Source organism: Puntigrus tetrazona, chromosome 9 (assembly GCF_018831695.1).
Source record: "Puntigrus tetrazona isolate hp1 chromosome 9, ASM1883169v1, whole genome shotgun sequence".
Lineage (NCBI taxonomy): Eukaryota > Metazoa > Chordata > Actinopteri > Cypriniformes > Cyprinidae > Puntigrus > Puntigrus tetrazona.
In genome coordinates, this window is record NC_056707.1 from 1,754,799 (window position 1) to 1,767,087 (window position 12,289).

Genomic DNA, 12,289 nt, shown 5'->3' on the forward strand with positions numbered 1-12,289 from the left:
AAAGTAGCTGAGCTACTGTCACACTACTGCAAATGTAGCTACATTACTAGTTACAACTCCCCAACACTGATTATAACTTGTCATAACACCTTTTTATAGTATAGTTCTGCATTTATTCCTCACCTCTCTGTGACACCAGGCAGTATGAAGAACATCCAGAAGTGGATCCCAAACACAAGCACTACCTGGAAAATACACTTGCCAAGAAGAGTTTTACGAAGATAGAGTGCTCGGTCCACAATCATGGTACTGAACTGGATGAGCAGCATGACAAGAAAAGCTTCAGGAACCTGGTCTTCTGACAGTGACTCTGTTATATCAGCAGCTGCACTGTGCTTCTGTATGAATAATTCAATAAATGTATTAATTGACACAAAAATAAGCACTGAAAATACTATTGAGCTAGTCAAAATTTTGTTGTTCATATCTTAACAATGAAATTCAATATGCGCAAATATTGAGGAGAACTTAATAAACTGACTGAATAAATAATCTAAAAGAGCTGATTTACTAAAGAGGATTTGATCTGTGGCATTCTAAAGCAAGGGATGAGAGTGAAAAGCAGTTTTTCCACTAAAATTGTCATGATCCCAATCAAAAGCTAGAATTCACGGTGAAGGTTGATGCTTCTATTCTGATGCTGATTCTATTCCGACGCTGGACGGTTGTAAAAAACATTTCACTGCATGTCGTACCAATCTGTACTTCCTACTTCAATAAACTCAGTTCAGAGCAAAACTATGACACTGGCAAATGTGAGCTCCTAGCAATGAAAGCAGCCTTCAAGAAATGGCACCACTGGCTGGAGGGGGCCAAACATCCTTTGTGGTCTTAACAGATCACTGCAACCTGGAATATCTCAAATCTGTAAAACAACTTAAAGGGTTAGCTCACCCAAATTTGAAACTCACCTTCTGAGCATCCTAAGTATATGTGACATATGTGTAGCTCTGTGAAGCGTTGCTTTTCTGTTTATTATTCACTGTTTCCCTCCAATTCCCTCCATATTTCTGATATATCTATAAAACTAATCTGACTAATTTGATTGTTGATCATTGGCTTTTAATCTAAAAACCGAGAGTGCAACACAGGTGACGTGCGATACCTTTTTTTCGCTGTCAGACAGAAACCTCCTATGCCCAAATTTAGTCAGTTTCATATTTTTTCAAAAATGTATACTATTTGTCATTCCCCACGTGGTTTGTTGTGTTTTATAATGTTATAACATTTCTGACTGAAAATGTTTGAAATCAAGTGAAACGGCATACTTAGTTGTATCAAAATGTCTTACAACTCGATGTTTTCATGCTGTGTATGTATAAAAATACTAAAATTCTCATGACGCAAAGATGTTTCCATGCTCTATATAATATAAAACAATACAATACAATGTTTGTCTATGACCATGAAATTATACAATATATAAATATATATATGTGTATTTAAGTCCGGAGTCGAGCGCGACCACGGACCCATCGCCAGAGAAAGCGACAGAGCCGTGGAGCGTCACAGGACCCGAGCCGATTACGTCAGACCAGGTGCGAGAGCCGGCAACAGAGCTCGCCGCGTGGAAGACAGCTGACTGCAATGAGAGCGCAGAGTGGAGCTCCGCCCACTGCACATCGGCTGAGGATGAGCTGATCATCCACCTGGGGCTGCTGGATCTACAAGAGGAGCTGGACGATGTGGACTTGGATTTAGACTGGGCACCTCCCCTGTATCCTGAGTTCCTGTTCCCGTTCAGCTATCCCGTTAGCCCGCTGGTTCCGCCCAGCCGTCCCGTTAGCCCGCTGGTTCCGCCCAGCCGTCCCGTTAGCCCGCTGGTTCCGCCCAGCCGTCCCATAAGCCCGCTGGTTCCGCCCAGCTCCCTCCAGTGCCCGCGCCCCGTGCGCTCCCTCCAGTGCCCGCGCCCCGTGCGCTCCCTCCAATGCCCGCGCCCCGTGCGCTCCCTCCAGTGCCCGCGCCCCGTGCGCTCCCTCCAGTGCCACCTCAAGTTTTCCCACCCTCCCACCCTTGCCACACAACATCGATGGATCCCAGCAGCCCCTGCGCTCATCCTCAGCTCACTATTTGGAGCTCGCCACGGGTCTGCCGGTCTCCATCGCCATCGAGGGTGAAGGATCCCTCGCCTCGCCGTCCTGCCTCCGAGTCCCGGACTCCTCCTCGGCTCGTAGACCCGTCGGCTCCCCCTGGGCTCCTAGCTCCCTCCTCTCCACCGTGGTCCGTCAGTCCACCAGCTCTACCAGGCTCCATCGTCCCTCCGGCTCCGCCTTGGTCTGTCGTTGACCATCCGTCGCCTCGGGATTCCTCTCCTCCGGCTTCACCTCGTCCCTCCATCCCACCGGCTCTGTCAGGCTCCTCCTTCCCTCCGGCTTCTCCTCAGTCCTCAGTCGCTCTGGCTCCGCCTCGTCCTTCCCGTCCCCCGTCTCAGTGTCAGTCGCCGAAGCCTGCGGCGTCGCCTAGGACCTCCAGCGCCTCGACGTCACCTTGGCTCTTTGGCTCTCCGCCTCCGCTTCAGTCTCCTCCGCCACCTGCTCCGCCACCGTCGGTCGGAGCCAAGGAGTCGAAGGCGGTTCCTCCTCCATGGCTCCTCCCTCCGTCGGCTCCACCGTGGACCACCATAGCTGGGCTCTGGATCTCCTCCTGCTCCGGACTCCTCCTGTCTCCTCCCTGGCTCCTCTCTCCGTCTGTTCCTCCCTGGAATCCTGTTGGGGGCCGTCCTCCACCGGAACCTCCTCCCAAGATCCTGTATCCCCAGTACCCAGTCATTTTGTTTTTGTTGTTCCTCTTTAGGTGCGAGGACGCACCTTCCGGGAGGGGGGTGTAATGTCACGTCTCTGGACTCTTTGTTTATGTTTTTTGTCTCGTGCCATGTGCTCCCTGTGCCCTGCCTTCCCTCCATGTTAATTATGTCATTGTCATCAGCTGTGTGTAGTTAATTTAGTCATTTAACCCTGTGTATTTAAGTCCTGTGTTTTCAGTTCCGTTTGTCCGATCGTCAATGTCCCTACCTGGTTGTTGTCCTGCCTGCCTGTCTGTTCTACCAGCCGTTTGTATCTTTATTTTTCCATTTTGAGATTAAACCCATTTAAGTTCATTTTAAGCCTTGTGTGCTTCGTCCCGCGAAAGCGCGAACGTGACAGTATACTGATATTAACATGTTTTATTTGTTCTTTACTGATCAGACACATGCACCACAGATATCTCTACAGTTACAGTGCCTTTAAACTGTTTTCCTTTAGGAGCGCTGTACCAACATCAGACTACACTGATATTCTCTGGTAATACAAACTCCTTGACTACTGATAATAGTTATTCTTTTTTTTAATCCAAGGAAATATCAGGGTATGGTGTACATGTTTTACTTGTTGTACAGGAATGATTCAAATGTTGTTCACAACTGTGGTTAGATTGATGTGCTCCATAATGTGTCTTTGACCTTTGTTATGTAAGTTTTTAATAAAATACAATTAATACTAAGCATTTTTTTTTTTAATTTTTATAAATCAATATATATAATATATATATAAAATAATATATTTTTTGTGAATGAGTAAGCAAAATTTTCACATCATTTTGAAAATATAAAAATGGATGAAAAGTAATTTCTTGATGTTAAATTCAGAAAAAAACCCACATGTAGAATCATCTAGAACACTATCTAACACTTGATGGCTGCTATGTCAATTGTTCTTCATCAGTTAGGAACCGTGTTTCTAGCATCTGTAAAACTGCATTTTTACATTTTATCATATTATAGTCTGCCACGTCCACTGAGTTCTTAAAACTCTGGCCATTTGATAACACCTAGAAAATCTGCGGGCAGCAGATACATTTCCTAATTAGCACCCAAACTCTGAAACAATCCCTTCAGTTCTCCTAAAGTTCACCCAGAAGCCAATGTGGCTAGGAACTACACTCTCATTCTGGAGTAATAATCAAGGAACTTGCTGTACCATGGTTGCAGCAGACAAAATTATATTATGCAGTGTATAGTTTCTAGTTATATTGGCCTAGAAAATTGCAACTTTTCATTTTCTGTTGGTCTTAGTACACCGTGTTACTATAAAGGAGTCATGTTTTAAATTAAAAAAAACCAAACAAAACAAACAAACAAAAAAAAACATATATTGGTCATTTTTGAGAGAGATGGTAATTGTTTAATTAGATTCAATTATCTGTGTTTAGCTGCAGCAAAAAGTGCTCTGCCAGATCCAGAGATCAGCTAAATTTCTTTAAAATCTTAAAATTGAACTCTAGGTAAGCGAAAGTTCTAAAATTCAGTCTAAACCCCTCCCTTCTGTGAGCCTACTCTGCTCTGATTGGTCAGATGGCCCAGTCTGTTGATTGGTCTAGCACGTACAACAATTGTCAATGAAATTTGTGGGCAGGGGTCAAGTTGTTTGAGACAAACCAAATTGAACATAAAAAAAAGGAATGCATGTAAGAGCAGCACTTACTCCAAAGGCCCAGTATCCAAATATGATAATGATGAAGTTCACCACATCTACCAGGAACATCAGAGCATACACATCGCACACTGGGCTGTACTCAGGGTGGATGATGTCATAGAAGAATTGCCTTATAGGTAGATATATGTGTAGAGCACTAAAAAGTAAAGAGAAAAGTTTTACATGAGCAGGAGTATTATTATTGTATTATTTTGGGAACATGCAATGCTGTTTTTAGAAGTAAAGACTATACTGACATAAACTTATGAAATTTACTGACAGAAAATGACAGACTAATAATTAACGTACATAAAATGGCATTTGTGAAAACAAGATGAACTGTGTGCATTTGTGCTGAGAACAAGAAGCAGAAAGAATTCGGTTTCATTTACTCTTTTTTCAAAGGATTTTCAAAGGCTAATAATCATTCCAGTAGAAAACAATTATTTACTGCTATTTTTGTTTGCATAGAGTTGCAGAGCTCATTGGAGCTGAATACTCCGAGAATATGTAAAAACACGCACACCATTATAGAAAATTGAGGGATAGCCTCTGTGGCCATCACGGGACAAGCTGTAGCAGGTACCACTGCTTTGAGAGAATGGAGCACTCTCCTACTGTGAAGGGGTAGTGACACAAGTGATCTAAGAAGCAGACACAAGGATTCAATGAAGCCAATGAAGCAGAGCAACCAGGGGAAAAGTGTACAGAAAAAGTATCGGCTAAGTCTGTACCATGGCTAGAGAGTACCAGAGGGGACATTGCACCCACTCTCAAGTGGCAAAGAGGTCTACCTGAGCCTGGCCAAACACTCTCCAGATCTGCTTCACCACTTCTAGGTAAAGCATCCTTTCACCAGATCTCAGCCTCTATCTTGACAGGACGTCTGCTCCAATATTGAGATACCCAGGGATGTGCACTGTAGTTGTAGACCTCCCTGGTGGGTGATATAAGAGAGTAATAATGTGGTGTGTTGTCAGTGTGCAACACATGGCGATCTCTTAGGTCTGCAAGAAGAACTTTGGTACTTGAAATATAGCCACCATCTCTAGGCACTTGATCTGTCATGTGAAATAGCGGCTGCTTCACAGACAGCGGGCAGGGTGGCCACTCATGATTGCACCTTAACTGGTAAGGAACTCCCAGCAATGGCCCCTGTGAAAAAGAATCAAGGATTTCACATGTCTAAAGCACAAAAGCATTGCCATGTGACCCTGATCGTGCAAAGTGGATTTCTCCTCAGGGAAAACCCCTTGGTCTTGAGCCACCACTGTAGGAGTCTCATGTACAGTGACAGTGAGTGACCAGCCTTTTCTGAGTCTCGCAAGTGCAGTGAGGATCAACTTCACCCAAGCAGTAGAGAACTGTGCCTGTATCACGATTGAATCCCACACCATACCTCAATAAATGTTGCTCTGTAAAGGAGAAAGCACACTTTCTTTGCATTTAGTCTTAACCCCAACTCTTTTATAGGGGCAAGGAATTTGCGATGTCAAACTACCGTCTCCTCTGATTAAACTAGAATTAACCAATCATTGATTCAATTCAGTATGTCACAGCAGAGCCAGAGCTGCATCCCCACACTTCGTAAAAGTTCGGGGTGAGAGTGCTAGGCCGGAAAGAAGAACCCTGATATTGGTAAGCACCTCAGAGGCTGCAAGCACCCCCAAGGCTGCTATGTTTCCAGATGGACACTGGGATGAAAACTTGCCTTGGGCTCACTGTGCCCTGAAGATGACTCCATGTGGTGAGATCGGTCTTCCCCAGCAGAGACTGCCCTCAGAAGCCACCAGAATGACGGTGCTCAGATCACCTTTCTGTCTTTCTGTATTCAACTGAGCATACTCGAGCCCCAGTCACGTGAGGGTGTACAAGGGGCAATGCTCACATTCTGCACCTTTCTGTACAAGGAGAGGGTACTTGGCTGGGGCTGCTCCTGTCCAGCAGCCCTGTGAGCTAGAGAGAGGCGAGGTAAAAACCTCTGAAACATTGCTGTCTGTTTATGGGCCTCCTGGAACCTGTCGATGACTGAGTTTATGGAGTCACTGAACAGGCCAGAAGGCACAAGCGGGGATTGAGCAGAAAGACCCTCTCCTTCTCTTTGATATCAGACAGTGTCAACCATAAATGCCTCTCCTCAGCCACTAGGGCTGCCATAGACAGACTAATAGGTTTTGCAGTCTCCTTTGTGGCACGGAGAGACAAGTCAGCTGTTCACCTTAATTCTTTGATGTTATCAGAGTTAATTCCTTCGCCTTCATCTAGGTCTTTAAGTAGGTCTGCTTAATATGCCTGGAGCACAGCCATAGTGTGAAGACAGACTCCAGCTTGACCTGCTGCTGAGTACCCTTTGCCCACTAGCATAGATGTAACGGTGTAGTGGGCAATGGGTTTTAAAAATGATGCAACCCCATGGGAAAGATAGCCCACAAGCGTTTGTTCAACCCAGGGGAATCGCCTTGCTCATTCAGGCCTGATACATTGCTGAAATCGACTAAAGTGGCAGGCTTAGTACAATCTGGATAACTCATTATAAAGATTTGGGAAAAATGGCAAGATTTAACATTCAAGATTTAACTTAAAAAGTTATAAACTTCACTAGCTCCTTGTTCTTTACTGACTGTGGAGGTACATCAACACCCTTACCCTCACCCTCCTCAGAAGACATTGGTTTGAGCAATGAGCGCTCCCCACAGGAGGTAAACATGACAGAAACTGCAGCTGCACCTCAGATGCTTTTATAGCCTTCTGGTAATAAGTCATCCCATCCATGATGGACAAAGCATCCAATGGTCTGATTACATATATGTTTCAGAGAGTGGTAATTCTGGGGGCATTGCCAAATTGCATATTGACACAGCTTGAGTTCCTGGGACTAAATTAACACAGCTTACTTTTTTATAATTTTTTTGTGTCCAGCAAAAAGTATAAAAAATATATAATAAATAATTCAACATAATTCAACATAATTCAATAACTTTGGCATGGGTATTAATAATTTAAATGTGTTTATACACACACACCCACACACATATACCAGTAAACTGGATTAAGAAAAAAATGGGAGTTCCCCTAGTTGCTCCTTTCCAAAAAAGCTAACGTCATGATCTTATGCCTCATGACTAAACTGCAATGGCTATGGTAGTGAAGAGGAATGAAAGAAGTATACAAGTTATGAATGTAAGTAAGTTCTTTAAATTCTGGATGACCACCCAGAATGGGAAAAAAAACTGTGATGTATAGATTCATGTTACTGTGTGATTTTCAAATTAATGTTTTGTTTATGTAAAGGTATTTTGAACAATAGATTTTCAAAGTCTGTACAAACTATATATTATACATATTTTTCTATGGAAAAAAAAATTCATGTTATTGATGCCTTACAGCTCAATGACTGCAGCTTTGGCTTCCAACATTTGTCCATTCATGTACTGTTTTATTCGCTCCTTCCTGCTTAGAGGCACATTCCACTGTTGCTTCTTCTGTGAATGTTTTTTCTTGCTTTGATTTGAATCTGCTGACACAATATTTTATAATCGTATTAGCACCGTATTTAAATACTTATTTATAGCAACAGAAAGCACAAAATAATATCAAGGGAGAACAACTTTGTGAAATGTGTGCTTGTTTATATATATTTACATCATTTGTTAGAAGTATTAAGTATATGTGTAAGTTCCCCATGTACATAAAGGTTGGAGATCTTACCTAGTCTCTCTGGGCTCTCTACTCTTTGTCTCTGAAGAAAAGAAGTGTATGATGAGTATGAAGAAAAGAAGGGCATTCGTCGTCTTGTGTTTTCTTCTTGTTGTCTTGATCCTCCAGCCATCTTGTTTTTCTCTGTTTTTCTTTTTAGATTCTTAAAGAAGTCTGGCATCTCCACCTCCTTGTTATCCCACAAACCGTGACACTGAAAAAACAAAAACACATCAACATCTCATCTCACTGGTTCTTTACAAAACCTACTCAACCACCTAACCAGACCAGGTGACAGATGTGTTTCTTCCCAGGGACATATTAGGCACAGAATTTCTAAATTGCCTAAAAATAAAAATAAATCCCGCACCAATTAGGAGCACTTAATATAAAGTTGGGCCACATAAACAAAAAAATGAATAAAAAACAAACAAGTGAATTTAATCAGTGAACATGGAAATCAAATCAGCATGCTATAGCAGTATAGCAACAAATGACATGATGACAAAACTTGAGGTTTTCCATCCTTCCAGGAATCACCTGGCATCATAAGCAAACACTAAAGTGGTAAGAGAAGCACCAGGACCCCTGAGAAGAAGAGTATATGAGAGAACAGACAGTGAAAGATACACAGTGGAGAAGTTAGGAGAGGAATAAACCACAGAGGAGCTGGAAGATGGAGCAGGAAGTTCTGGACAACCAGGGTGACAATTCTGAATTGTGAAGCCGGAGGGTTGGAAGGCAATGGTGGAACAAAGGTACAGAAGAGCTACAGTAGAGCTGAATGGTTAGAGAGCAAATGCAGAGTATGGACTCATAAGTATAAGATTATAAGTTTGCAATTGCAATTATTTTCATTTTTTTTTCCTTTTTTACCCTATTCAACTCTAGTGTCTTACCTTAAAACAGCATTTGATCATCTAACCCTCGTGTTGGAGTTCAAAAATTATGGTAACACTTAGTCCATAAGCGTTTATAGTCCACTTTAGAAATTATACTTTGCAACTACACATCAACTAATTCTTATTAATTTGAAACTACATGTCTACTAACTCTCAGAGGAATCTGTTAGTTTAGTTTAGTAAAATGAGTTTCGATATACATACTTGCAAAATGTATTTTAGTCAGTATATTGTATTTTGTTGGACCCTTCAAAATAAAGTGTTAGAAAATATTAAGCAGACAGTCTACTAATACTCTGATGACTGCTAGTAGTCATGTAGCTGCAAAGTTATTGACTGTTATTAGAATGTGTAATGTGGACTATCAAAATAAAGTGTTATAGTAAAATTAAATAATTTAAAAAAATCTGTAATTGTAAATGTAACATTATAGATTGACATTGTTATGTTTAGTATGCTGCTAAACTGTTAGATGCAATTTTTAAAGATATAAATACCACTGAATTGTTTTTTGATTTATCAATTTAATGCATTACTGTTGAATTAAGCATTAATGTGTGGAAAGAAAAAAATGCAGTTAAATATCTAATGACAGTTTACAATGGCAGGTAAGCAGCTTGTGTAGATTACTGGGATGGTGAAGCATTGATAGTACCTTAAGAATAGAGCGATGGAAGAACAAAGCAATTAACTGGATGAGGTCTAGCAGTACGTAGCCATCTTTCTTCTCAACTCCGACTATGTTGGGTATTGCAAATGCGCGCTCTGCATTAATTCCACGATATGCTGATGTAGTCCATGGAAAGAAGCCAAACTGGGAAAAGTACTTTACCACAACTGTGAGCTGAGAAGAGATGAAGAGAGAAAACAAGATAGATTTCAGATTTCAGATGTATGTTCTTGTTTTTAAATGCTCTCAACCTCTCTGCCACCTGTAAAACATTTGTGATTAGTTTGTATTTTTCAGATTTTTTTTCAAGGCCGTATTTTGTGTATTTGAAACTACTTTGATTTCCAGGCAGCATTTAAAGAATAACATTTATTTAACTTTATTTAATCTGATAAAGCTTTTTCATAACAATTAAGAACTTCAGAAAACCTCTTTATATATTCATTATGATTAACAAAAACTGTAATATCGTCAGCATAGGCAGAAAGACATATAAATATAAACTAGAACTGGCAATGGGCCTAAGAGTGTGGAAGGAGATTTATTAAATTGCCTTTTAAGCAGTAGAAGACCTAAAAAAATAGATTATTTGAGGACATAAAATGTTGTAACTATTTGCATGTTCGGTTGTCATTAAAATTTATCTGTATAGTGCTTTTCATAAATTTTTCACAAAAAAAAACTTCACACAAAAATTGTTGCACCTTTACATACTGTAAGCTTAATTTATGCAAAAATTAGCTAATTCTGTATGTTGTCTAAAGTGGTGGAATATAATTACCATAACACATAAATAATCCAAACTTGCACACATTTACACTGATAAAGTTAAAGGAATAGTTCACCCAAAAATTTAAACTACGGCTTATTTTAACAAAAAATATTTCTAGTTTTCAGATTAGAATGTAAAATAACTGACTTCCGAGTTTTGGTTTATTGGCTGACTTAACGTACAATGTAGTGTCCCCTGACATCATTCATGGAGAGCGTAACACCTACACTGAGCCATATATATATATATATATATATATATATATATATATATATATATATATATATATATATATATATACATATACATATACACGCCCACACACAGATAATACAGAGTAACAAATGAAGCTTGGCTTATTGAATAACAGGCCAATATGAAAGTGCTTACTGTAAATGATATGTTGACTGATCATAACCTAGATGTGCTCTGACAAACCCTAACCAGGCTAAAACCAGATGATTGCGTAATTTTAACAAATCCATCCCCAAGATTACTGTTATAAACATGAGGTGCATTCATGTGCATTCAAAGGGGTAAAGGTTTTACTACAATTTTTAGCAATAGTATCAGTATTTTTTTCAGTTGACATGCTTCAGATATAACTTAAACAACACAAGCCTGTGCCTGCTTGTATGTTATTCAGCAATGATAAATCCCCTGTGATGTTTGTACTGGCTACAAGGTACCATACAGACTTTATTAAAGAATTTGCAGATTTTCTATTTGAAATAGTACTGGCTGCAGATAAATCTTTGAAAGTTGAAAAGTTTAATATCCATGTTAATAATTAAATAATCTAGAAAACAAAACTACAAGTACTTTGTATAGCCTGGCAGGAAAATATCCTATGATACAGAAAAGCTTTAAAAACTGCTAGATCTGATTATTTTCCGTCTCTTTTAGAAGAAAACAAACACAACTCCTGTATTTATTCAATACAGTGACTAAATTATTGAAAAATAAAGCGTCAACATTCCCCAGGAGTACAGCAATAATGACTTTATGAACTACTTTACTTCCAAGATGGACACTGTCAGAGATAAAATTGTAACTATGACATGGTGCGTTATCCTGCTGGAAGTAGCCATCAGAAGATGGGTACACTGTGGTCATAAAGGGATGGACATGATCAGCAACAATACTCAGGTAGGCCCAAAGTGTGCCAAGAAAAGTATGTACTGTACATTCAGAGACGCTCCTCTGCATACTGTAACGAGTGGTTATTTGAGTTACTGTTGCCTTTCTATCAGCTTGAACCAGTCTGGCCATTCTCCTCTGACCTGTGGCATCAACAAGGCATTTGTCCCCACAGAACTGCTGCTCACTGGATATTTTCTCTTTTTCTGACCATTCTCTGTAAACTCTAGAGATGGTTGTGCGTGAAAATCCCAGTAGATCAGCAGTTTCTGAAATACTCAGACCAGCATGTCTGGCACCAACAACCATGCCACGTTCAAAGTCACTTAAATCACCTTTCTTCCCCATTCTGATGCTCGGTTTGAAATGCAGCATGCCTACATGCCTAAATGCATTGATTAACAAGCAGTTGGACAAGTGTAACTAATAAAGTGGCCAGTGAGTGTAGATCCCCTTAGGAAAAATTTGGAGAGGAAGTATTATGCAAACTTGTTAAATCATCTAAACCAGCAACATGTATGTTAGACCCTATTCCATCTAAACTATTAAAAGATTTACTTCCAGAAGTCATAGATCCTATTCTGACCATTATGAATTCATCATTGTCATTAGGATGTGTCCCAAAAAACGTCAAAAACTACAGACCAATCTCTACTCT

The 12,289-nt window shown here is 40.4% G+C and overlaps 1 protein-coding gene across 1 annotated transcript in view; it reads right to left on the minus strand.

Moving 5' to 3' along the window:
• Positions 1 to 12,289, minus strand: part of si:dkey-11f4.7 (piezo-type mechanosensitive ion channel component 2) — a 117,447-nt gene that overhangs the window by 18,333 nt on the left and 86,825 nt on the right. The window contains exons 40-44 of the mRNA XM_043248937.1: positions 9,705 to 9,893; positions 8,160 to 8,361; positions 7,836 to 7,965; positions 4,461 to 4,608; positions 124 to 338 (exon numbers count right to left, since the gene is read on the minus strand). Coding sequence (XP_043104872.1) covers positions 124 to 338; positions 4,461 to 4,608; positions 7,836 to 7,965; positions 8,160 to 8,361; positions 9,705 to 9,893 — 884 coding nt within the window. The remainder of the gene's footprint in view (positions 1 to 123; positions 339 to 4,460; positions 4,609 to 7,835; positions 7,966 to 8,159; positions 8,362 to 9,704; positions 9,894 to 12,289) is intronic.